At 46.4% G+C, this 26,080-nt stretch overlaps 1 protein-coding gene across 3 annotated transcripts; it reads left to right on the top strand.

Annotated features, from left to right (window-relative positions):
• The first annotated feature begins 502 nt into the window (after nt 1–502).
• Nucleotides 503–23,466, top strand: MTARC1 (mitochondrial amidoxime reducing component 1). 3 transcript variants are annotated; one of them, XM_070474489.1, is made up of 7 exons: nt 515–1,487; nt 4,901–5,074; nt 10,056–10,218; nt 11,122–11,262; nt 12,915–12,976; nt 13,064–13,135; nt 21,924–23,466. In XM_070474489.1, the coding sequence occupies exons 1-7, from the start codon at nt 1,039–1,041 to the stop codon at nt 22,051–22,053; spliced, it is 1,191 nt and encodes a 396-aa protein (XP_070330590.1). In that variant the 5' UTR covers nt 515–1,038; the 3' UTR covers nt 22,054–23,466. The 3 variants fall into 3 exon arrangements, 2 of the variants coding, with proteins under 2 accessions (XP_070330590.1, XP_020748192.2); XM_020892533.2 differs by having other exon boundaries at nt 1,231–1,600; XR_011490407.1 differs by lacking the exons at nt 12,915–12,976; nt 13,064–13,135; nt 21,924–23,466 and adding an exon at nt 10,350–10,518 and having other exon boundaries at nt 503–1,487; nt 11,122–11,209.
• Nucleotides 23,467–26,080: the final 2,614 nt, after the last annotated feature.

Raw genomic sequence — 26,080 nt, 5'->3', positions numbered from 1 at the left:
TGCGTTGGGTCTTAGTTTCAGCATACAGGCTCTTCACTGCAATGTGTGGAGTTCTCTGTAGCTGCAGCGCCTGGGCTTAGTTGCCCCTGCTGCATGTGGGATCTTAGTTCCCCTACCATCATCAAACCCATATCCCCTGCACCAGCAGGTGGATTCTCAACCACTGAGCCACCAGGAAAGTCCAAAACATGGCCTGATTTTGTGACAAGAGCCTGACCTCAGTGCCTTACAAGGATTTGTTGTTATTGTTCAGTTGCCAAGTCATGTCCCACTCTTTGTGACCCCATGGACTGCAGCACGCCAGGCATCCTCATCCTTCACCATCTCCCTGAGTTTGCTCAAATTCATGTCCATTGAGTGAGTGATGCCATCCAACCATCTCATCCTCTGCGGCCCCTTCTCCTGCCTTAAATCTTTCCCAGTGAGTCAGCTCTTCCGCATCAGGTGGCCAAAGTATTGGAGCTTCAGCTTCAGCATCAGTCCTTCCAATGAATATTCAGGGTCGATTTCCTTTGGGATTGACTGGCTCGTTCTTGCTGTCCAAGGGACTCTCAAGAGTCTTCGGCACCACAATTCGAAAGGGTTGCCCAGGACATTCCCTGCTGCCTTGAAGAAGCCTCGGGACCTTGTGCTCGTAGCCAGAGTTGCTGGCAAATGCAGCTGCGTCTCTGAGGCTTTGTGTCTGGAGGAGCCAGCCAAGTGTGCAGTCCTATAGAGGGCAGTCTCTGCTCGGCTTTGCTGTTCGGAGCTGCCGGCTGCGGCCCTGAATACCTGGGCTTGCAGGTCCTGAGACCCTAGTCTCGAGTCTCGCCCTCAGATTCCCACCCGCCCAAAGCTCTCCGGCCCCAGCAGCCCGCAGATGAGGAGAGTGGCTGAAGGCAGCCAGGCACCCTGCGAAGGCCACCGGGTGCCCGTTGCTCCTTATTCCCAAGAGAGGGATCTGCCGGCTGCCTGATGCGTCCTGCGAACTCTTAAAAAAATTTTAGGTTAAATAAACAACCCACAAATACGTAAATAAAATGGTCACACTTAGAGATCATGGGGGAGGGTACTTCGCTTTGCAGCCGTAGGCGGCGGAAGTGGAGGAGGCGCTGGGAGGTGCTCCCCCCTCCCACCCGCAGCTCCCCCGGGCCACCCCTCGGGGGAAGGACTCGACCTTCTGATCGGCCGGAAAGGGGTTCAGAAGTCGTCCTTCCTTTGGATTCCTGGCCGAGGGCCGCACCTCCCCCAGCAGCCCCGGGCGGCGGGCGCGCTCCCGTCCGGCTCAGGTTGGCGCGTCCTTGGTGGGCCTCGCCGGAGGCCCCTCCGCCGCCCGCCATCGCTGGGTCATGGGCGCCGCCGGCTCCTCGGCTCTGGCCCGCCCGGGCCTCCCCGCGCCGCCCGGGCCCCGCTGGCTGGGGGTGGCCGCCCTGGGACTGGCCGCGGTGGCGCTGGGAGCCGTCACCTGGCGCCGCGCGCGGTCCAGGCGGCGCGGGCGGCTGCAGCAGGTGGGCACGGTGAGCGAGCTGTGGATCTACCCGGTGAAGTCCTGCAAGGGGGTGTCGGTGGACGCGGCCGAGTGCACGGCCCTGGGGCTGCGCAGCGGCCACCTGCGGGACAGGTAGGGCCGGGCGCGGGAACAGCGCGGGATGCGCTCAGAACGCCAGCGGGAGCGGCGGAGGCCTGCAGGATCCTTCCCTTACAAAATGGGATCTGGCGAGGGGAGGTGGGTGACGGGGGGAGGCAAGGAAAAAGAGAAAAGGGGGCCATCAGCTGCCAACGGCAGACCCAGGGTCCCGACCCGCCTTGGGGATATGGCTGTATTTCCACCTCCCACCGGCTCTCTTACGGCTTGCGCTCCAGAGTAAGTGCGGCACCTTCCCATTTGTCCCCAGGTGTCTGCCGGTGCGCGACCGAACTTCAACTTAGTCTAGCGGGAAACGCGAGCTTCACAGGCTTAGTCCCGGCCACTCTAGTTTTAGCAATTATCTCTTGAGAACTTGGGGACACAAGGAGCTTTGGAGCCCAGCCTTCAAGGAGCACACCAAGGTGGAGCACATAATCGTAATCATAGCAGTTAAAGCTTAAGCTTCTTGCAGCTTAAAAAGTGCTGTTGCTTATGTTATTTTCTCTAATTTTCTCATGCACTCTTTTATGGGTAAAAAAAAAAAAACCAAAAAACCCTGAGGTTGAGAGCCACCCCGTCGTGACTGGAGTCATGGTTCTTGTTTCCTTTAGCATGCTGGTGCTTTGTAAACCCTGGTTTTACTCTACCTGGGTGGTCATGACCTGTGTGAATTCCTGGGGTTCAGCAAAGATTACCAGGGCCCAGAGCAAGGAGCTTTGTCTTCTTCTGGGTCTGGCTTCAGCCTCACTGTAAGGCTGCTCTTCAGACTCCCTCCCAGCCCAGTCCTCAGTTTCTGCAGGGAACAGTTACAGGCAGGTCTGATGCAGGCTGTAAATTTCCCTCTCCTGGCTGCCCAGAGGGTAATTCACGAGGCAGTGGAAAGGTGAGCTGTTTTTGTTATCATCCCATCAGAAAACGTGATAAAGAGAAGCAAACACAGGCTTGCAGTCCTAGATGATAATTGACTCAATGTGACTAGTGCCCGGGAAGCCAGAGGAAGGAGCGGGTGGAAGGACTTCCTAGTTGGCACTGAAAATGTGGTCTGTACACACTGGACTATTATTTACCCAGGAATGAAGTTCTGATCCATGCTACAGCATAGACCTTGAAAACATTATGTTAAGTGAAATAAGCCAGAGGCAAAAGGACAAACACTGTATCATTCCAGTTATATGAAATATCTAGAATAGGCAAATTCATAGAGAGGGAAAGTGAGAGATAGCCAGGGGCAGGGGCCAGATGGGAATGAAATAGGTAATTATTGCTTCATGGATACTGAGTGTCTGTTTGGGATGATGAAAAGGTTCTGGAAATAGATAGTGGTGATGGTTACACAACATTGTGAAATTATTTAATGCCACTGAATTGTGTGCTTAAATATGGTTCAGATCCTATTTTTTTCATGTCCATTCTCTGTTGGAGATTTGCATTGTTTTTGTTTTTGGCATCATGAATAATGCTGCAGTGAACGTTGGTGCGCAAGTACCTATTTGAGTTCCTGCTTTTAGTTCTTCTGGGTATATGCCTAAGAATATGTTGGATATTTTATGCTGTGTGTATCTTACCACAGTGAAAAAATTGAAAAGGAAAAGAAAGGCTGGCATATGTGAGATCACGGATGGTGAGAATGACTGGGAGGGCAGCTGGATTGTAAAGGGTCTTGCAGAAGAGTTAGGGTTTTATTTTAAAAATTTAACTATGGGGGAACTTTGCATGAGGGTGACATGATTAGATTTGTATTTTAGAAATATCAGACTACCACTATTACAAGGAAGAATTAGCAGAAAGAATACTCAAGTGCTGGTACCAGGGATCTGACCCAGGATAGAACTGTGTCTAGGATGAAGAACCAACAAGAGGAAGTTCCTTTAGCACAGGACTTACACTAAGTTTGTTTTTTAGCAGGGCTGAGCAACTCAGCCACCTGCTGGAGGTGGTGATCCTAATTGTCTGCCATATTTTTTACTTATGTCTGTGGATCTCTGGGGAGGGAGAGAGTGGGCCACATGGAGAAAGTAGCATCAATGTATATACACTATCCGGCGTAAGACGGATAGCTGGTGAGAAGTTGCTGTGTAGCATGGGCAGCCCAGTCTGGCGCTCTGTGATGAACTGGAGGGATGGGATGGCGGGAGGGGAGGGAGGCTCTGCAGGGATGGGATGTGTGTATAATTACAGCTGATTTGCATTGTTGTATGACAGAAACCAGCACAACATTATAAAAATTAAGAAAATGAAAAATAAAAAAAAATATGAATGGCCAAAAAAAAGATACACGCAAAAGAAAAAAAGAAACACAAGCTGACTCTTGTCATAATCATTCCACTCAGTTGAATCTTCAGTTCAGTTCAGTCACTCAGTCGTGTCTGACTCTTTGTGACCCCATGGACTGCAGCACACCAGGCCTCCCTGTCCATCCCCAACTCCTGGAGTTGACTCAAACTCATGTCCATTGAGTCGGTGATGCCATCCAACTATCTCATTCTCTGTTGTCCCCTTCTCCTCCTGCCTTCAATCTTTCCCAGCATCAGGGTCTTTCTGTTTAGTATGAATGGAAATGACCAAAATGTTAGTGTGTCTAGCTTCCTGGGTAGCTGAAGCTCCCTCTATGCAAATGCATCATTTTTTTTTTTTTTTTTCCTGGAAACAGTTCAATCTATTGCTCTTCTTTCTCGATTTCTCTTTGTTCTGGGAAGTACCTCTAGACTCTGAGTATTGAGCCAGAAAAGAATATTGTCCACATTAACAATAGCCCTTTTGACAAATTGCAGAAGTCACAGCTCTGATTACTGAAACATTAACTTTTTTGAAAGGTGGGAGTGGATTTGGCGAAGTGTAAGTGGCATTGATTGTTGTTCAGCTCGACTCCACAGTCTGTGGACAATACAGCAGTGTCTTGTTTCCACCAGCAGGAATGCCTCCTGGTGCCAGGCACAAGGCTTCCTTGTCTTTCTCTGAGATATCATCTACTTAGGGCAACTGAGATGAAGATACAACTTCTTTGATTTTTGTGCCATCAAGGAGCTCAGAATGTTTTGCAGATATTTTGTTTGACACATGAGTGATTATTAAACACTGTGAAATGAACTGACAGATTCAGTCTTGCTGGACTGATGAACTGATGTTTAGGACAGACAGACAGACACACACACACACACACACACACACACACACACACAGAAACACCAGGCTTACAGCGAGGAAATCAAAGATGACAGTGCACCCCTGAAGCTCCCCCAGAGACTGGCTCTCTGCCATGGTGGCCATGCATATCTTGTGTTTTGAAAATGGCAGGTTTTGGCTTGTGATCAACAAAGAGGGGAACATGGTCACAGCGCGACAGGAGCCCCGCCTGGTCCTGATCTCCCTGACCTGTGAGGGTGACACGCTGACCCTCAGTGCGGCCTACACCAAGGACCTGCAGCTGCCCATCAAGACGCCCACCACAAATGTGGTGCACAAGTGCAGGTGAGGGAAGGCTAGACCTTAATCTTGACGTGAATATTTCTTCGTACAGTTTTGGCAAGCTGTGGGCTGTGGAGGGAATTCAGAGAAATGTTATCAATAATTAACTATTGATTGCAGATGTACCATATGTAGGGTCAAGTTCTCAACGTGGTGATGATCTAAAAGAAGGTGGGAAAGGGGGCAACTTCAGAAAAAATACGCGCCGATGTGGAGCAGAGAAAGAAAAGTCTTTTGCAGTAAACTATGGGAACAAAGGTATATTGACATAACATCACCAGTGGATAAAGGATGCAAATTGGGGCAGAAGGAGTGGAGAGAGAATCCTAGAAGAGGTGAGGTTAGATCCATGTATTACCTTGGAATCATCTCTGTGTTGCTAGGAAAGACTGGGAACTTTCCAAATCTGAGTTTTGGAAGGAGTCATAAATGGCTATATGACCCATGGTATTTAGTCCTAATGAACTTCCAGAATAGACAAGAATGTCTGCAATCAGAAGAGTGACCTGACCTGCAGATGCCCAGGGAGGAGGCTGCTCTGTACAGAGGCTCTTTCCTTAACATCAGAAGGACAAGGGGGCAATTATTCCAGGAAAAGTGGCTGTGTCTTAAGAAATCATGTCTAGAGTTGGGTTTTTTAGAATCTTTTACGGGAAAGTCAAGATGTGATCTAATTATACTGTTGTAATAATGACTGCCTTTTGAATTAAAATGCAACGTGACTGCTAAATTAGTCCACAGCCTATTATAGAAAATAATATCACATCAAAAAATGTAGCTACTTGATTGGGAAAAAAATGAAGTTACCTAAAAAGCCTAAAGACACCCCAACACTCATAAAATGCAAAATTAATATAATTTCCATAATATCAGAATTGTAAATACAATGTTTTAATTTTAATTTGGGGCTTCCCTTGTGGCTCAGCAGTAAAGAATCTGCCTGCTAATACAGGAGACTCGAGTTCAATCCTTGGGTCAGGAAGATCCTCTGGAGTAGAAAATGCAACCCACTCCAGTATTCTTGCCTGGAAAATCCCATGGATAGAATGAGGCTGGTGGGCTACAATCCATGGGATCGCAAAGAGTCCGACACGACTTAGCGACTTAACAATATTTGCTGGTTTTTCTGATTATAAAAGTTATACATATTCATTGTTTAAAATTGGAAAATACCAAAAACAAAACAAAACAAAACCCTTCTGAGACATCTATAATTCGTATTTTGACATATCTTCTTTCTGTCTCTAATTGCTAATACTTTAAAAACCATTGAAATACTACAGAAGACTGTCTTGAATATGATTCACATACTTAGGTGGACATGTTGAGTATTTTTCAGATTGTTAAAAAAGTCTTCAAACATACCATTTTCATGTTGGTGTGATATTTCATCCCATGAATGTCTTTGAATGCCTTTTGACATGTCCCCAAGATTAAACATTTGGATTGTTTTCAGTTTTTTTCTAGGTATGAAGAAGAATGTGATGAATAACTTGGCATAAATCTCTGTTCATATTGTTTATTATTTCCTTAGGGAAAAAATTTTAGCAGTGGCTTCACCAACAAGAGTATGACTCCTGTAGACTTTTATTTATTTATTTGGCTGTGCTAGGTCTTCGTTGCATGGACTTTATCTAATTACAGCGAGCAGGGCCTACTCTAGTTGTGGTGCGTGGGCTTTTCATTGCGGTGGCTTCTACTGTTGCTGCGCATGGGCTCTAGGGCATGCGGACTTCCGTAGCTGCAGCTCCCAAGCTCTAGAGGGCTAACTCATGGACTTAGTTGCTCCACAGTATATAGGATCTTCCCCGATCTGTGTCTCCTGCATCGTCAGGTGGATTCTTTACCGTTGGGTCACCAGGGAAGCCCTCCTGTAGACATTTGATAAGATATAGCTATATACTATATAGATATATATACATGCATATATATGTATATAGTGCTAAATCATTTTGCAGAGTGGTTATTATACCAGGTGTATATTTACCAGCAGGTTATGTGTCTCATTTCTTTTTGACCATTATATTCAAAAATCTTTTGCCATTTTTGTGAGAAAAAACGGTAATTTCTTACTGATTTAATTTGTATTTTTGATTGCCTGAGGCAGACTTTTCAATATGCTTATTGCAATATGTATTTCATGTTTCTCCATATTCTGGTTCCTGCTTGCCTGCCAGGGTGAGACATTTACCCATAATTTCTTGTGGTTAACAATTTTTCATTTAACTATTGGTTCACTTGGAATTATGTGGAAGCTTTTCCCGGTCCTGTACAGGCTTTTGGTTTATTCCCCCAAAGACGACACAAGGGCATGTTGGGAAATTGCAAAATAAGGAGGCTTAGACATACTATAGATAAAAGATGCCAAAAATCCTTTGAACTTAGATTTCCTTTAGCAACCCAGGCTATTCTCTTGTGAAGGAGCTGTAACTTCAGCTCACTTTCCTAAAGATTTTTGATGCATTTGGAGGGCCAAAACTTTCAAAAGTTCATGATCATAGCCACTACACTTGTTTCACAGCTTTCAGATAGATGTTTTCAGAAGATTTTATGAGCCCAAATTCTCATATCTTCTCATACCTAAAAAAATCAATGAAATCTGCCCCTTGTTTCTTGCAGCAACCTTCTACTAAGATGTGTGCTTGATCGCACAAATGCTCCGTCACCAAAATCACATATGAATAGACCTCCCCCCACCTCTATGGAGCATTTCCTCAGAGCTATCTGAGAGGCTGTCTCCTGGGCCATAGTCCTCAGTAAGTCCCCAAATTAAACTGAACTTGCAGCCCTCATGTTGTGCATTTTTTCAATTGACACCCCCAATTGGCTCCATAGGTACCCCCAACTCTTAGCATGCCTCACCCACATCACCGCCAACTCTGGCTGGCTCCCGGTATGCATTTCCGACAAACTTTGGCAGACAGCACATACAGTGAGCACGTACAGGAAGGTAGCTTAAATCTGCAGGGCCAGGAAAGACCACAAACTTAAGCTTTAGTGCCACTTTTGAAGGGAGAAAGGGAATCTGACAGCCTTTGGCCTGATGGGTTTCAGGATTGAGAGAAAGCAAACAAGCGTAAGAATTCTGCCATTTAAGAGAGCAAGAAGCACAGGGTAGGTGTATCCAGAGAAGGCCTGAGAAAGCCTCAGAATCCCCACCAGGACTGACGCAAGGTGTTTTTCTCTGGAAAACAGTTGGTAAAGACTGGAGGAGGTGAGTGCTACTTCAGATGCAAAGCCAGCACCACAAAACTCTAAGGAATGCAAAAAAATCATGAAAACATTATATCACCAAAGAATCAATAATTTTTCACTAATCTATTTCAAAGACATGGAGATCTGTGATGTGCCCAATTAACTGAAAATAGCTGTTTTAAAGACACTCAGTGATATATAAGAAAACATAGAAAGATAATTTGATTAAATCACGAAAATGATAAGTGGACAAAATGAGAAGTTAAAGAGGTAGAAATCATTAAAAAAAAAAAAAAAAAAGAACCAAACAGAAATTCTGGAGGGGAAGAATAAAATGAATGAAATTAAAAATGCAGTGGAGTGCATCAACAGCTGAATGGATCAAGCGAAGGAAAGAATCTATGAGAATAAACACAGGATCTTTGAAATTATCTAGTCAGAAAAGAACAACAAAAAAGAGTGAATAAAACCTTTGTGGTCTATGGGATATCATTAAAAGAAACAGTTTGTGAATTATTGGAGTTCCTGAAGGAGAAGAGAAATAGAAGGTGGCAGAAAGATTATTTGAAGCTAAGAAATTCCCAAATCTGGGAGAGATTTGCTATCAACCAATGTGATGAAAGGGCTTCCCTGGTTGGCAGAGATTTTTTAGATATGAGAAACACAAACAAGAAAAGCAAAAATAAATAAGTGGGACTCCATCAAACTAAAAAACTTCTGTACAACAAAGAAAACTATCAGTAAAATGAGAAAAAATATTTGTAAAACATGTATCTGGTAAGGGGTTAATAACAGGATAAAAACTCAAACAGTCCAATTAAAAAATGGGCAGAGGAACTAAGTGGACATTTCATATAGAAGACATAGGTCCCTTGACTCTGTCCTCTTTCCCAAACTTCAGCATTTTCAAAACATGATCATGATTTGTGTTGAATTATAAACCACTTACTTACTTACTTGATGTTTTTCTTTAAATTGATTCAACTTTTAAAAAACCTGAAATATGGAAGGAAGGAAGTGTTAGTTGCTCAGTAGTGTCCGACTCCGCGATCCCATGGTCTGTACCCCTCCAGGCTCCTCTGTCCACGAGATTCTCCAGGCAAGAATATTGGAGTGGGTTGTCATTCTTTTCTCCAGGGGATCTTCCCGACCCAGGGATCCAGCCCAGGTCTCCTGCATCTCCTGCATTGGCAGGTGGATTCTTTACCACTGAGCCACCTAGGAAGCCCCTATTACCATTATACCAGCCTTTTAATAAAGATTTCTGTCCAACTGGGTGAACCATATTCTTGCAGCAATTTTATTTTATACTAATACATTAGGGTTCTTCTGGAGAACTCCCTCTCTTTTCAAACACATGATTTCATTTTATTCTGCCTGCATTCCTTTCAGGCAAGGCATCGCAAGGCTGCATCTGCATCTCTGGTTTATAAAATAGATAAGCAACGAGGATTTACTCTATAGCACAGGGAATTACATCCAACATCTTACAATAACCTATAATGGAGTATAATCTGCAAAAAAGCTGAGTCACTAGATTGTGCACCTGAAATTAACCCAATATGGTAAATCAACTATAAAAAAAGCGGAGAAAGGAGGGATTGAAATTCTGTCTTTATTTGGGTTTCCACATGGTTCAGAGTCAGGGCCAGGCTAAAATGACGTCTCCTGGTAATGAAGGAACTGCAGCGATGTCACAGCGAGGTGCAGACTTTCGGATCTGTGCGGGACGTGGCAGGGTGTCCAGGTTGTCAAAGTCATGCCTGTCCTTTGTCCCCACCCCTCACAGAGTGCACGGCTTGGAGATTGAGGGCAGAGACTGTGGCGAGGCCGCGGCCCAGTGGATAACAAACTTCCTGAAGACGCAGCCCTACCGCCTGGTGCACTTTGAACCCCACATGCAACCGAGAAATTCTCACCAAGTGGAAGACGCATTCCGACCCACGGACCAGGTCAGAGGATCGCCCCTTGGTTTTTGGCCTTCACTGTGTGTCCTGTGGAAGGCAGGCTTCCTTGGAAGGGGAGAGCATGGCACATGTCTGCTGAGCTCAGATCTCATCTTTTATCTTTTGTGATCTCTTAGGACAAAAGCTGTTACTTTTGTCACAAGCTATTGGTAAAAAAATAAAGCCCTTCCCTTGGGAGCATCATCTGTGTTTCTTGATTTGGAGGACTCTTGCATTTTTGCCCGAGAGCAAAAATTCCTACTTATAGAAGCTTCTGGTGCCAACATGGCTTCAAAACTCTTCTAGGTCAGTATCTTTCCCAGTCCCTCTGTAATTGCATGAGAAGTCCAGCCTTTTTACACTGGGATTGCCATGTTGTGTCAGATCTCAGTTGGGCAAATGGGTATAGGCATGGAGATCCACAGATTTAAAATGACCAGGCTGGCCCTCAAAGGAATAAGGCTTTAAAAATTCATCCTAAGAGTGAAACATACAATGGTTTGTGGCACCGTTGCCACAGCCATTTTGAATGTTGATTTGCATGTTTCATGAAAAATACATAGCCATGGAATCAGTGACTATTTTTTATCATACCTAATGAGGTCATCAAATCCAACCACCTTATTAAGATCAATCTGTGAGAGTTTGGAGGGTGAGAAAGGGGCAGCTCTAGGATTCTGAGACCCCATTTTCTTCACTCCACCATGCAGTTCCTGTTATCTGCAAGGCTATTGAAAGCTTCTGAATCGCTGTGACTTTGCTATAAAAAGAAATAGAGAAATACTTAGAAAGATTGCGTGGGGAGGTGGGGTGAGGGAGGGGTGGAAGGTTCCAGGAACCAGACCCATGTGACCTCTGAGAAATGCCTTTGTGTGTGTCACGCTCTAACAATTTTTCTTTCCTCATCAGATCCCGTACTCAGATGCCAGTCCCTTCTTGATCCTTTCCGAGGCATCGTTGGCAGATCTCAACTCCAGGCTAGAGAAGAAAGTTAAAACAGCTAACTTCAGGCCCAATATCGTAATTTCAGGCTGTGGTGTCTATGCAGAGGTAACGTTATGCCTCCCTTGCTCCTTTCCTTGGACTTAACTGTTTTTTATTTTTATTTTTTAAGGTGTGAGGGTCTTTGATGCTTGATTACTGAAGGATGCATATTTTTGGGGGGGACCACAGTGCCTCCTGGTGGAGAAATGTACACAGAACAGGCTGGTGCACTCTAACCTGAGGTGCCCAACATTTTGGACTGTTGTGAAACATGTAAGAGACTCATTTTATGATTAAAAAGCAAAAACAAAACTCTGCAGTACACATATGAAGAATAACACACACTATTAGAGTTAAAATTCTGGGTCTGGAACTTTCTCTCTGGCTTGTGATCAATAAAGGACTGGGCCGGTTTAACTCTGGATTCTTATCTTCAGCCCCTTTGTGAGGTGGTCAGGACCACAATCAGATGTCCTTCCTTCTTATTATTGCCTTGCATCCCTCACCCTTTTTTTGTATCTCTCAAAGTTTCCACCCTGGAAGACTCAATTCAGATCCCACCTTTTCCTTAAAACCTCCCTGACCAGAGCAGGGCAGCCTGAAAATCTCTTCTCTACACCACCAGCACCAAGCTTGCTTGCACAGATCAATCAGCACAAGGGTGCTGTCTTACAATGCTTTCTCTCTGTTTTTCTGGACCTTTTAAAAGGAATGCTGATCATTCACGTTTCTTATGTGTATGTGCTGTCTCCCCTGCTGGATTTGAGAGGCACAGTCCATTGATTTGATTTGTCCTTAGAGTAGGCACCAGTGACCCAGGCCATAGACAGATGCCCGAGGACCTTCCTGGGCTGGAGAGCTTTGTATTCATAAATGCTCCTCTGGAGATGCCAAGGGAAGTGAGGTTACCGGCCTGCTCTAGATTTGTTCCTATCCATTCAGGGGAGATACAAGATAAATAGATGCAATGATTAAGGATCTTAATCCATTTTAGGCGAGCAGGAAAGGATATTCTGCAACCTAGAGTAATCCCCCCTCTCCGTTGCTTCCTGCATCAGCCCCTATCCTTGCCTTCCCCACTGCCTCCAGTCAGACAGGGTCAGTCAGGGAGGCTTCCTAGGAGATGAATTTCTTTTTTATTTTTATTTTTAAATTTTTCTTGGAGTATAGTTGCTTTACAATGTTGTGTGAGTTTCTGCTAATTGAATCAGCTATATTTGTACCTATATGACCTCTTTTGGATTTCCTTCCGATATAGGACCATTGAGTAGAGTTCCCTGTATAGGTTCTCATTAGCTATCTATCCTATACGTGGTATCAATAGCGTATATGTGTCTGCCTCCATCTCCCATTTCCTTTCACCCTCTCGTCCCCCTTGGTATCCATGTGTGTTCTCTATGTCAGCATCTCTCTGCTTTGCAATTACGTTTGTACCATTTTTCTAGATTCCACATATGAGTGATACCATCCAGTATTTATTCTTCAGAGATGAGTTTCAATTCTGGTTTTAGAAGTGAGAGGAAGGGGAGCGTTTCATTTCAGGGGAAAGAATTGACAGATCAAAGAAGGAGGGTGGAAACAGGAAGGCATGATGTGAAGTCAGCCATCACTGATGGAAATGACTGCTGAGCTGTCGAACCCCATGACATCCCCCCCACAGGGGTGAGTCAGGGCTGGGGCTCCCAGGTGCTCACCGGACTTCTGTGCTTTGGCCCCAGGACTCATGGAATGGGCTTCTTATTGGTGACGTGGAACTGAAAAGGGTGATGGCTTGCTCCAGGTGAGACGCCCGCGCTGCTGCTCGAGAACGGGAGGAGAAGGGGACTGTCTGCTTTGTCCAGTGTATGATGCCTGTGTGTGTGTCCAGGTGCATTTTAACCACAGTGGACCCGGATACCGGCGTCATGAGCAGGAAGGAGCCACTGGAGACTCTGAAGAGGTAGGACCATGCGATTTAATATCTCTTCGAAGAAGCAGGGAGAAGGGGGTACTAGTGACTGGGTAATTTAGGAACTATTCCTGGGTGCTTTGATCTCGGAATGCCTACTTGCACAACTAATTTTACTTTTCATTTAGAATTCGTGATCCGAGCACACCAGTTAAAAAGCAACAACACATGGTTTAGATATTTTGACCAGCTTTACCATGGACTTCCCATTAGGTGACCTCACAAACTCATTAGGTGTGATAAGGGCTTTCTAGTGCTTTAAGAAATGCCCAACTGTTTTGGAGGAACATGTTGAAGTATGCAGGAGTGAAGTGAGGTGATACCTGGAGTGTGCTGAAATTTTGGCCAAAGCACAGATGGAAAAATATGTCAGTCTTGATAAATAGAATCTGGGTGACAATTGGGTGGGGATTCACTGCACTATTTTTTCTACTTTTTTGTTTATGTTAAAATTTTCGCAGTAAAAATTTTTTAATGAAAGTGACAGGTAAGTTTAAATTGTATAGATCAATATTTATGATAATGTTCATTTTAAAAAGCTGATTACAAAATTGCATATATAGTACTGACTTTTTTGTTATTTTATTTTCCTTTTTAAAATATATAAATTCCCCTGAGTAGCTAAAAGGCTGGAAGTCTATAAACTGAAACATTAATGAAGGTGTTCTTTTGGTAATGGAATTATGGGGAAAATATATATTCTGATAGGTAGCCTCTAAACTTTCTCTAAGCAACCTGCAGTACATTTGCTAAAACAATTCATGATCCATGCCCTTCTGTTTTCTGCAAATCTGGAGCCAGGACATGGTGGAAACCCTCAGAGTGACACTCATCTTCCCTGGTCTTCTGTTTTGAATGCAGGATCACAGGTGGGCTGTCAGGTCTCGTTTCTTCAGCCCCTGAGGCCTTTGGCTTGGGCCCTGACATGCATCCTTGGATGTTACTTGCAGAGGAGGAGAGGGAAGATAGGGGGCGGGGTTTGGTAACTCCTGCTTTAGGCAAAGCCCCAGAAGACTTGAGGAAGGAATGCAGTGGAAGTTTGGCCATCTGACATAAAAGGCATCGTGAAGAGCACATTAAGAGGAGGTTATACTGGGACTTGTGTGACCAAACTTGTTCCCCTGGAATGGGAATCTGTTTCGTTCCATCTTTCATCAAGTTCGTTGGTCCAAGCTCTTTGGACCACCAGTCTCCTTCAATCAGCACTCATCCCTCTCTTGGGCTTCCCTAGTGGCGCAGATGGTGAAGAATCCGCCTGCAATGCAGGAGACCTGGGTTCGACCCCTGGGTCAGGAAGATCACCTGGAGAAGGGAATGGCTACCCACTCCAGTATTCTTGCCTGGCGAATCCTATGGACAGAGGAGCCTGGTTGGCTTCAGCCCGTGGGGTTGCAAAGAGTCAGACACAGCTGAGCATGTACACATACATCGCTCTCTGCTGATCCTGCTATCCCAGAAGCTACTGTCTGGCCCCTCCCTGGCAGGCTGAAGCCTGGGCTGGGGGCTCTGTCCCGGACAGCACATTGCCCCCAGGCATGAAGCCAGCACCTGTGCTCCAAGGAGACCAGCGTCCTGCATCAAGACCAGGCTATAGTGAGGTGGACAGTTGGCATTCCAAGGCCAGGCCACATGGCAGAGAGAGGGAGGTCGGGAGCAGAGTCAAACAAAGTGGGTTGGAGAGAGGTTGGGAGGGGAGATTCTGAATTACTGAGGTGAAGGTCAAATGGCTGCTTTTTCTCTGGATCCCCACCACTGAGTGCGAATTTGCAGAAACATTCAAAGAGGAGGCTACACCTGGATGGGAGGGGAGTGTAGGGGAGAAATCCTGCACGTGTATGTATGGCTGAGTCCCTCTGCTGTACGCCTGAAACTATCACAACATTGTTAATCAGCTGTGTGTGTGGGTGTGTCCCTGTGTGTGTGTGTCTCTGTGTGTGTGTGTATTTCTTTGTGTGTGTCTATGTGTGTGTGTGTGTCTGTGTGTGTGTGTCTGTGTGTGTGTGTCCCTGTGTGTGTGTGTGTCTGTGTGTGTATCTCTGTGTGTGTCCCTGTGTGTGTGTCTCTGTGTGTGTGTGTCTGTGTGTGTGTGTGTCTGTGTGTGTGTGTGTGTCTGTGTCTGTGTGTGTGTCTGTCTGTGTGTCTGTCTGTGTGTGTGTGTGTGTGTGTGTGTGTGTCTGTGTCTGTGTGTGTGTGTGTGTGTCTGTGTCTGTGTGTGTGTGTCTCTGTGTGTGTGTGTGTGTGTGTGTATCTCTGTGTGTGTCTGCCTGTGTCTGTGTGTGTCTGTCTGTGTGTGTGTCCCTGTGTATGTGTCTGTGTGTGTGTCTGTGTGTGTCTCTGTGTGTGTGTGTGTGTGTGTCTGTGTGTGTCTGTGTCTGTGCTGTGTGTGTGTGTCTGTGTGTGTGTCCCTGTGTGTGTCCCTGTGTGTGTCTCTGTGTGTGTGTCTCTGTGTGTGTCTGTGTGTGTGTGTCTCTGTGTGTGTCTGTGTGTGTGTGTGGCTTAGTCGCTCAGTCGTGTCTGACTCTTTGCAGCCCTATGGACTGTAGCCTGCAAGGCTGCTCTGTCCATGGAACTCTTCAGTCAAGAATACTGGACTGTTTTGCATTCCCTTCTCCAGGGGAATCTTCCTGACTCAGGGATCAAACCCGAGTCTCTCGTGTCTCCTGCTTTGCAGGCGGATTCTTTACCCTCTGAGCCACCAGAGAAGTCCCATTAATTGGCTATATTCCAATACAAAATAAAAAGTTTAAAAAAATAGGCTACGAGGATATATTGTACAACATAGGGAGCATAGCCAATATTTTATAATAACTATAAATGGAGTATTATCTTTAAAAATCATGAATCACTTCACTTGTAACATATAATATTGTACATCAACTATGCTTCAATAAAAAAAAGAGAAAAGAAGGAAAAAAAGAGTCGGACAAGACTTAGCAACTGAGCAACCACCAAAAGTTAATAGGTATAGCACTTAAGATTTATACATTTCACTCCTTGTAAATTTTATCACCCCTCAAAAATAGTTATGAAATGTTAACCCTAGGAAATGATATTCCAGATGAACTGTTTCAAGGTGAAATTTGCTGACATCTGTCACTTAATTGGAAATGGAAAAAAATGATGATGGATTGACGGATGGATAAATATATCTGATAGAGGAAATACAATAAAATGTTATGTGTAGGGTCCAAATGACTGGCAATTGAATGTTCTCTGTAAAATTCTTTTAACTCATCTGCCTGTTTGATGATGAAAGTGTTGGTCACTCAGTAGTGTCCGACTCTTTGCAACCCCATGGACTGTAGCTCACCAGGCTTCTCTGTCCATGGAATTCTCCAGGCAAGAATACTGGAGTGGGCAGCCATTCCCTCCTCCAGGGTATCTTCCTGACTTGGGTTGAACCCGGGTCCCTTGCATTGCAGGTGGATTCTTTACCATCCAAGCCACCAGGGAAGCCCAGGAGAGGGATGGGTGCTGATCAAAGGAGACTGGTGGTCTCAAGAGCTTGGACTAACGAGCTTGGTGAAAGATGGAACGAAACAGACTCCCTTTCCTGCATTGCAGACAGATTCTTTACCGTCCAAGCCGCCAGGGAAGCCCCATTTGTTTGAGGATGGTCGTGATGAAATGTTGGAGAAGACTTTATTAGCTGTGACCGGACACTCTGGAGGGGAGCGAGTCTGAGAAGCTGCAGCGAAGGACTGGTGGTTCCTCCAAATGTGCTGGCTCACTCACAATTAGCACAGACTGGAAGTTCCTCCATCTTCCCACTTTCCTGTGGTTGCCGAGGAGCTCTGTGGAGGAGGAAGGCAGGGCAGGTGGGGGACAGCACCCCGCCATGGTGTTAGTAGTCCTGGTTTTGCCAGGTGATCAGCAGGCTCCTCTCTAGCTCAGGCTCTTCCTCCCTGTGAAGTCAGTGGAACAGGACAGACCTCCGTTGGTTCTGTATACAAGCCAGCCAGATGATCTGGAGAATTGACTGCCATCCATTTGTATACATCATCTTGTTCTCTCCTCCCGACAGAGCTTGGTGCCTGGTACCTTTCCTTCTGGATTCAGAAAGTGTCTGTCTTGGGCCAGTCCTCTGAATCTTTGGGGCCCCTCCTTCCCTTGGGATCTTGTGTTTATAGAAGGAGGAAAATTGACCCCTGGGAGCAGCCCAGCCCTCTGAATCTCCTGCTGCCCCTCAGCAGCCCAGCCATTCCACCCTAATTGCTCTTAATACCCCAGGAGACGGGGCAGCCAGCCTAGGTGTCTTCTGTATCTTACTGAGATTTAAATTGCCATAGATGCCATGATTTATGTCCCTCCCAGGACAGATGGCCATAAATCAGGAAGAGAAAGGCCTGGGCTGCCTGACATAAATCACAGAAGCAAAGCAAAGTGGTTTTGGGGGCCTCCCCTCTGCTCCCCGGCTATCCTCCTGGGCAGGGTACCTGGGCACACTGCCTTCCCTCTTCATGGGTCCCCTGTGCCCCAGGGCTATGCTGATCCAGGAAGGCAGGTTCTCAGCCGGGAGACCAGTGCTGAATGGCTGCTGATCGCAGGCCCAGAGGAACCTTTGTGAAGTACTCACAGTGGAGGCCGGTCTGCTGGCAGGAAAATATGAAGAAGGAATGACTCTTTTCTTTCTGGAGGGAGAGTGACTCCCACCCTGATCCCACAGGAGCCGTGCGGGTCTGTCATTGTTCCTTTCAATAGGAAGAATCAGCTCGTTTGTTCTGTCAATACACGTGTTTTGTTAAATGCAGGAGGACTTGGACAGTGACATTTGCTGCTCTCCGCCTGTGTCAGGCTGTGCTGTGCTGAGGTAAAGACAGAAGGATTGGGTGTGGGTGATACTATGGAAGGAGACAGCTGCCTCCCACCTGACCAGGCTCTGTCATCTCCTGCCCCTGTAACTGTGTGACATTGGCAAGTCAGATACATGCTTGATGTTGCAGTTTATTTGCAAAAACTGACCTAATAAGAGGAAGTGGCTTAGTGGTAAGGAATCCACCTGCCAGTGCAGGGCACACGTGAAACCAGGGTTCAGTCCCTGGGTCAGGAAGATCCCCTGGAGGAGGGCATGGCTGCCCACTCCAGTATTCTTGCCTGGAGAATTCCATGGACAGAGAAGCCTGGTGAGCTACAGTCCATGGGGTTGCAAAGAGTCGGACACAGCTGAGAGTGAGCACACACGCATGGACTCATAACACCTCTCCTGGTTTACTCTCCCCCTTGGTTAGAATAAAGCAATAAGTACTACTTTTAAAAATAGATGATAAAATACATAATGACCATGTAGACTGTGGTTATTGATAGGCTCAGCTTATGAGCTTGGCACATTCTGAGAGAAGGAAAATCCTGGAGACACTTCTTTCCATTTTCTGAGGCTGCATTAAAGGCAAGGCAGCCCAACCTGCTTGGCCTTCAGGCCCTCCTGTCTTCACAGTGCTGTTTTATTCCTGACCTGATCATACACATAACCGGTTGGGAGTCCCCAGAAGTGGCCTGTGCCCTCGGTGGGGACCCAGCGGTGATCAGAGACCCTGCCTGCAAACCATGGTCTGGGCATTGATCAATAAGTGAGTAAAGCAAGCAGCTCTCACCAGTCCACAGCACTTTATAGGTAACAGTTTCCACTCACACCACACCCTTAAGGATGGAGACCTCTGTTTAAGTGAAACAAAACGTGTGTCTCCCATTAAAGTGGTAGTGTGTTTCATATTCACTGGAAGAGAAGATTCACTGAGAAAGGCGATTTTATGTATTTTTTGGCTGTGCTGGGTCTTCATTGCTCTGAGGGCTTTATTATGGTGAGCGGGGGCTACCCTTTAGTTGCGGTGCTGGGCTGGCCACTGAGGTGGCTGCTCTTGTCGCAGGGCACAGGCTCCAGGGCGTGCGGGCTTCAGTAGTTGCAGCTCTCGGGCTCTAGAGCACTGGCTCAGTAGTTGTGGTGCATGGGCTTAATTGCTGTGCGGCATGTGGAATCTTCACGGACCAGGGATCAAACCCACGTCTCCTGCATTGGCAGGTGGATTCTTTACCACTGAGCACCAGGGAAGCCCAAGAAAGGTGATTTTTACATGTATTTGTAATTTATTAATCCCACCATCAGGGTTTCCCTGGTGGCTCAGATGGTAAAGAATCTGCCTGCTCTATAGAAGACCTGGTTCCATCCCTGGGTTGGAAAGATCCCCTGGAGAAGGGAATGGCTACCCTCTCCAGTATTCTTGCCTGTAGAATCCCATGGGTAGAGGAGCTTGGTGGGCTGCAGTCCATGGGGTCACAGCACCACAATCCTATCATCAGCCGCAAAAGCAAAATTTGTATATTTGGGAAAAAGAAAATCAAAGAAGATCCATGTATGAGATCATGCCTTGTTTTCAGTCTCTTGAACAAAAAGCTTGGTGTGGATGTGAATTTACAGTGGACAATATTGCCTCAGTCCCACAAGGGGTCACTGTTGATCTCATTTGTCCAGTCTCCCTGCAGCCCAGTGGTAACAATGTCAGCAGGAGCCTAAGTGGGACCCAGCTGGGGGCTTTGGGCAGTGCCGCGCCTACAAACCAGCTCCTTGGCCCAACCCTTGGCAGAGTCCTTCCTTCCTAAGTTACCTGGAGGCGGAGTACCTGTGTGCATGAGTAGTGATGGCAATGGGCAGGGAAACCCGTGCGTGGCTGAACGTTTGTGCAGAATAAATATTAGCCCCCTGACCTCTTCTCATGTGTGCGTGTGTAGTATCCAGGAGGTACAAAGATGACCGGGATCACATCCCTGGTGGGAAAAGTCCCGACTCTGAAATGAGCCAGACCTCAGTTCTGGCCCCAGCCTGACCACTTAGATCCTGGGCAAGTCTGTTACTCCTCTGAGACCTCCCTGTGAAGTGGGGACGATACATATTCCCACATTGGCATGTTTCAGGGATTAACAGATAATCTGTGTGATGTTCTTTGTAAACTGTCAGTGTTTGCACAGAACTGGCTCTCAATCCCCTCACTGAGATAATCAGAGCCTCAGGCTACCCAGCTTGTAAGAAGCAGAAATCCCGAGTCATAAAGTGCCCGATCTGCCTCCATCCTGAAGAAGTCACCCTCCAACAGACACATCTCCAAATGTCCCTGGTATTGCAGGCTGAGAGCGAAGAGGCAGGCTGGGAGACGTGCCTGGTTCCCAGGGTCCAGCGTCATTGCAGAGACCTGACTACAGAGCAGGGGAATGTTGTTGGCCAGGCAGGATCAGCTGGATCAGTGGCTCATGGTTCCCATCCGCTTGTTGATTTATTCGTTGGCTCAACCAACCTCATTCTGAGTGGCTTCAATGTACCAGGTGCTGTACCAGGCTGTTGGCATACAACAATGACCAGAACAGACATAGTGCCTGCAAATGCAGGGAGAGGCTAGAGGTTTTGCCCTCCCCATTTTCTCATTAGCCACCTCTGATTCGCAGAACAAAATTAGGTCTGAGTTGTTGCAATAGTTTTTTTTCTCAGAACACAGTAGAATGAAAAAGTGCTTTCCATCAAAATGATATAAAAATGATTAAATGAGAGACAGAAGGAAAACTTTTTCCTGGTGGAGGTGGAGGACAGGAGAATCTTGCCATGTTATTCACGCACATCCCGTGTACACTTTTCCTGGGGATTCTTGTTTTTTGCCTGACAAAGATGTGAATTTGTTGTTGTTTAGTTGCTCATTCGTGTCTGACTCTTTTGCGACCCCATGGGCTGTAGCCTGCCAGGCTCCTCTGGCCATGGGATTTCCCAGGCAAGAATGCTGGAGGGGGTTGCCATTTCCTCCTCCAGGGGATCTTCCCCACCCAGGGATCCAACCCGAGTCTCCTGCCTTGCAGGCAGATTCTTTGCAGTTGAGCCGCTGCAGAAGCTCCAAAGATAGGAATACTGCTCCTAACAGAGGGTGGGTTTTACTAACACGTTCATTTGTTGAACAAATGTTTGTGGGTCACTGGTGACATATAGGGTCCAGCCTTGGTGTGAGTGATACAAGGGAGTTAGTCACATTTCCTGCTCTCCACAGACTCTCTGTCTTGTAGAACAGACAGACGTGCTCTAATAGTGCAGAACACAGCACGTGTGTGTTCAAGGGGCAGCAGAGATAATCCAGGATGGGGAGACCACTCCTAGCCGGGGGATCCTGAGTTTCTTTCCCAGGACATGTGGCTTTGGAGTTCGGCCTTGAAGAAAAGGTAGAATTCTAGTGCTTGGGGAACTGGGGGAGGGGAGTCCACAGAGGAACCACCAAACCATGGGGGGAAGAAAGAGTTATTAGAGTTGTCTGAGGATGCATGAAGTGAGATTGTGATAGTGGAAGAAAAAGTGAGAAAATTCAAAAGGCGTGGTACATGAAAAACCTCAGGACCTGGCAGCTATGAACACACTGGAAAGTGAGGGAGCCGGTGTAAAGGATGACTCCTGGCCTCTCAGCCTGACGGACTGCTCAGCTGTGGTTCTGATCACTGCTGTGGAGTCAGGAGGAGAGATGCCAAGGGAAGTGATAAAGTAAAGTCTGAGCATATTGAGTCCCTAATTCCTTAATGCCAAAACAGGGAACATTCCAAAGAGAAAAGAGGTGGCCATTGGTTGTACTTTTGTAGTTTGTGCACTGGATACAACTCCAGGAGGCACTATTCTGAACTCTCGAAGGGAACGGCGCTCGCTGGAGCAGGGCAGCATGGAGGCCCTGTGTGGGGTGGACCGTCAGCCGAGAAGAAATCATGTCCGGTTTGAGCTCTTCCTTCTGATTGCCTGTGACTCATTATGGTCTTTTTCCTGTTGCAGTTATCGCCTGTGTGACCCTTCTGAACGAAAGTTATATGGAAAATCACCTCTCTTTGGACAGTATTTTGTTCTGGAAAACCCAGGGACCATCCACGTGGGAGACCCTGTGTACCTGCTCGGCCAGGAATAGGAATCATATGTCCTGGAATAGCAGATGCCTTTCAAAAATGTCTTCAAAACTGATAACACTTGAAACACAGTATTTTGGAATGGGCATTTGACTCCTCAGCGTTTTCTTTAGAACTGTAGTCTCCAAGTTTTCCATCTTTCTCTGGATTTCTTCCTCATGTCCCAGTGCTTCCAGCATCCCAGGGTACAAAGCAAAGGTTTGATAACTTAATAGGACTTCAGTAAGTCACCTAAATGACAAGGCAGGATTCTAAAAATTGCTTTATGTTTAACTATGATTGTGGAATAACTCTTTCTCCTTCTTCTCCATTCACCTACTCATAACCTCCATCATGTCACTGCTATGCCTTAGGGAAAAGGAGAGAAGAGAAAGGGTGGGAGATTGAGAAGAATGTTCTGGAATATTTTCTTACCCCATGCCTCAGCATGCAATGGAAATTAAATAGCACTCCAAATAAGGCTGGACTGTCACTTCACTTTCCCCCCTCAAGTCCTAGACAGGCTTTTAAAAGGGTATAAAGAGCCTGACCTTCAGTAAACACTTAGACGTGCGTCTTCCCTAGATCATTTTGGATCTGGTACTATTACCTCCTCGTGTCCATGGGCATTTGATGGATCCTTCATGGCACATTGTGCCTTGGTTGGCAGGACAGCAGAGATGTCAGGGAAGAAAATCAACTCATGAGAGCAGCACTGCTGTCAGACTCTGATATGGAATAGGAGAAACGGAAGACAAACAAAATCTTCCTTGCCATGAAACAGAGTATCAACTGTATCCCGTTGGTGAGACCAGACTTTTCCCAGTATACAAGAGAGAGCAGTCATGCTAAGTAGGCGAGGCACCCTTGTCTCCTGTTGTCTGGGATGCTATTGGGGTTGCCCTGGGAAACGATGCCCAAAGAAATGGTCAGGAGAGGACAGGATGCCACCTAGTGGCATTGTCACAGCTCAGCCATGCTGTTGAAAAGATGGAAACGTATGGATGGGTTTTAGTTTTCTGTCCTAGAAAAATTTTTTGAAAGAAACTGAGTAAACTCTAGGTATTCTCTGCTTCTCTGCTGTGGGAATTTGGTCCTAAAAGCGTGGCTGTGCTGCCACGGGGTCCTTCTGGATCTTGTTGGTCCCATCAACTCAAGGCTGGTTGCTTCTCCTCAAAACCAGGATGAAAAAGTTGTGAGATCCATGGATGAGAAGAAATGTGATTGTGTGATTTGAAATAAACCACAAAGGAGAAAAGGAAAACATATGTCAATTCACTTAACAACCAGTATCTAATTTTTCTCCTGATCAAATTATATAACTCTAGTATCTGACGATGTTTATCTTTCATTGCCATTTTGCTCTTTGTATTAGGAAGCTAAGTCATGAAAAATGTGTTTCAAAACTAAGTAAATGGAAGCTGCTTTGACTAGTTTCAGGTTGTACTCACTTCTTGGCAAGAAGTCAGACTTTGAAGCTGACAGATGTGAATGGGCAAAACCAATCATTCTGTCACCTCACACACACACACACACACACACACACACACACACACACACAACATCCTCAGGCATGCTTTCGTCTTTGAAGGGCTGTCACGTAAACATACTTTTTAACTTAAAGCCATGTATGTTTCACTTTGGTTTTATAAAAGCCGTTAGTAATGGTTGGAACCTAGCCTAGCTCTGAGGTTAAGTTATAAGGTAACAGGTGCACGTATATATGTTTTCTGGGTGGTGAATTATTGCAATTTGTTTTCCCCACACTTGAAGTGAAGTGGAATTAGAATAATTGATCAGTCATCCTTGGCCCATCACCTTCCCCAATAAATTCACTTTATGTTGAAACTAAAGATAAATTAAAAATACTGGATTGGCCAATACAGTGGAAAAACCCAAGCGAACTTTCTGGCCAACCCAATAAGTGTTCAGCAAGTAGCATTACTAATTGGACCTTGGAAATCCATGGCAGAACGCACACAGGATTTAGGAAACCATATGATTATCAGTTCTGTTGAGAGCAGCCAATACTTAGACAGTGATGAGAAACTCAAGGTTGGTTTGGTGGCTGGCCCTAGATAGTATTCAGAGGCAAGGTGAATGCCTTAGACTGGAACTTCTAACCCCTTGTCAATAGTAACAGCCACTCCCAAGGGACTCAGTCTGTGTCAAAGGCCACACTTATGCAGGCCCTGTCCTGTGCATTGCAGGGCAGCCTTCCAATCGAAGGGGTACCTAACCCCCTCCTCATTTGTGCAGAGTCTCCTGCTCCTCAGAGTGTGAGGAAGATTCCAGTTTTAAGACAGAGGTTCCAGTGACCTCTAGAATCTCAGAGTTGTTGCCAAGCTTTCTGTCAGTGAGATTTAAAAACCATTTACTTGTGTTTATTTTATATTTAATGAGTTGGTTAATGCCAAAGGCAGGACTGAAGTCTGGTTTATTTTGGAGACTGAACCTTTGCACACAATTGCACGTGAAGTAGAGGGTCAGGAATAGAGACCGTCGCAGACCCTCAGCGAGGTCTCTGTAAAGCTGTGGATGATGACTTTGATGGTCAGACAAAAACGGCCACTGTCAGTGTGTGTTTCATTCTGGGTGGCAATGTCTTCTGCAGCCACAGCACAGAATTACAGACCCACAGCTGGAGACCCTGCAAAGGACGATGTGGGAAAAAGCCTAGGCAGGCTGCTTAAAGGGCCGCGTCGCCAGCTATTCCCCAGGAAAGGTCAGATCATCACAAATAGGAGCGAGAAAAAAGAACTTACACACAAGGGCAGAAAGAAATCAGGGTGGGCCTGATGGAAATGAGGCCGGACAATGGGAGAAACTCCTCGTCTCCTGCCTATAGTGGTACAGGGTGAGGAGATGCCTTTGGGGGAGGGCTGCGAGTTTGCTAGAACCGTGTGAAAAGATCAGGCGAGCTTGACTTAGCCAAGTGTGACTTTGGAAAACCATCTGTGAGGCTGTCACCAGCAGTGGTGGTAGGCAGGTACCCCCCAGAACTCTGTGACAAATCAAAGCAATCCATGGCGGCCAAGAACGGACACTGTGGAGTCACTCAAAGATGCCAGAGTGACTCTCAGATCTGTTGATGCCTTAACACCGCACATCACTAAGTTTGCCTGGGTCCGGGATGTTCTGAAAGTTTGCTTGCAGTCTTAGTCACTCAGTTGTGTCCAACTCTCCCATGGACTGCAGCCCTCTAGGCTCCTCTGTCCATGGGATTCTCCAGGCCAGAATACCGGAGTTGGTAGCCATTCACTTCTCCAGGGGATCTTACCGACTCAGAGATCGAACCCAGGCCTCTTGCATTGCAAGCGGATTCTTTACTGTCTGACCTAGCAGGGAAGCTACTAAAAAATGAATTCCCTGGACTAATAACTTTGGGAAGTCTGGCATGCCTCACTCCTCTTCCAAAGGCCCAGCAGCCAGTACAGGGCGCCAGAGAGAACTGCAGTGAAGAATTTTGTTTGGGTTTAACACTGCCCTCCCCAGAGGCCTATTTCTGGTCACCTTTTGGGAAGCTCTGCACTGATCTCTAGAGGGAGAACCAGCCAGAAATGAGCTCCGTGCTGAGCCAGAGAGATTGTTCATGGAAAGAGGGAAGACAATAAAGGCCCCTGCCACATGGAAGAGGCCTCTCTCACTGGACCAGAAGGATAGGACTGGACTAAAAGGTTAAAGGGAGGTGTGGAGAGGGTGTCTTAGGCCAGCTCTCCTGCCAAAGGCCTTAGGAGAAGCAGTTCCTTTCTTTGGGCTCATTTTCCAGACCTGTTTTCGTGGTTAGATGGAGTGGATCAGAGTGAGGGGTGGAAACCCAGGCTCTTCAGTCCCGGTCTTACAGTGGTATGTAACAAGGGCTCCAGCAAGCTTCACGGGCCGGGGAGGCCCCATCCCCTGTCTGCCAGCTACACCTTTCTATGGCAACTTCGCTCAACCAGAGTTGCCTCCCACCACATTAAGCAGAATTACCCCGGGGGCGCTAGTGCCCCCGACGCTACGTACACATTCACTTTATACTATGATCTCATACCAGCAAGAACAGACATT

Source organism: Odocoileus virginianus, chromosome 11 (genome assembly GCF_023699985.2).
Source record: "Odocoileus virginianus isolate 20LAN1187 ecotype Illinois chromosome 11, Ovbor_1.2, whole genome shotgun sequence".
NCBI classification, from domain to species: Eukaryota; Metazoa; Chordata; class Mammalia; order Artiodactyla; family Cervidae; genus Odocoileus; species Odocoileus virginianus.
Note: the sequence above shows the minus strand (reverse complement) of the source record. Positions and strands in the feature narration are given on the sequence as shown.

Bases quoted from the DNA above. Each gene is read 5' to 3' on its own strand.
- MTARC1 (XM_070474489.1), top strand. From the start codon at position 1,039: ATGGGGGAGGGTACTTCGCTTTGCAGCCGTAGGCGGCGGAAGTGGAGG. The intron at 1,488-4,900 runs GTGGGCACGGTG...TGAAAATGGCAG, and splicing joins GGCGCGGGCGGCTGCAGCAG to GTTTTGGCTTGTGATCAACA. The intron at 13,136-21,923 runs GTAGGACCATGC...TTCCTGTTGCAG, and splicing joins CCACTGGAGACTCTGAAGAG to TTATCGCCTGTGTGACCCTT.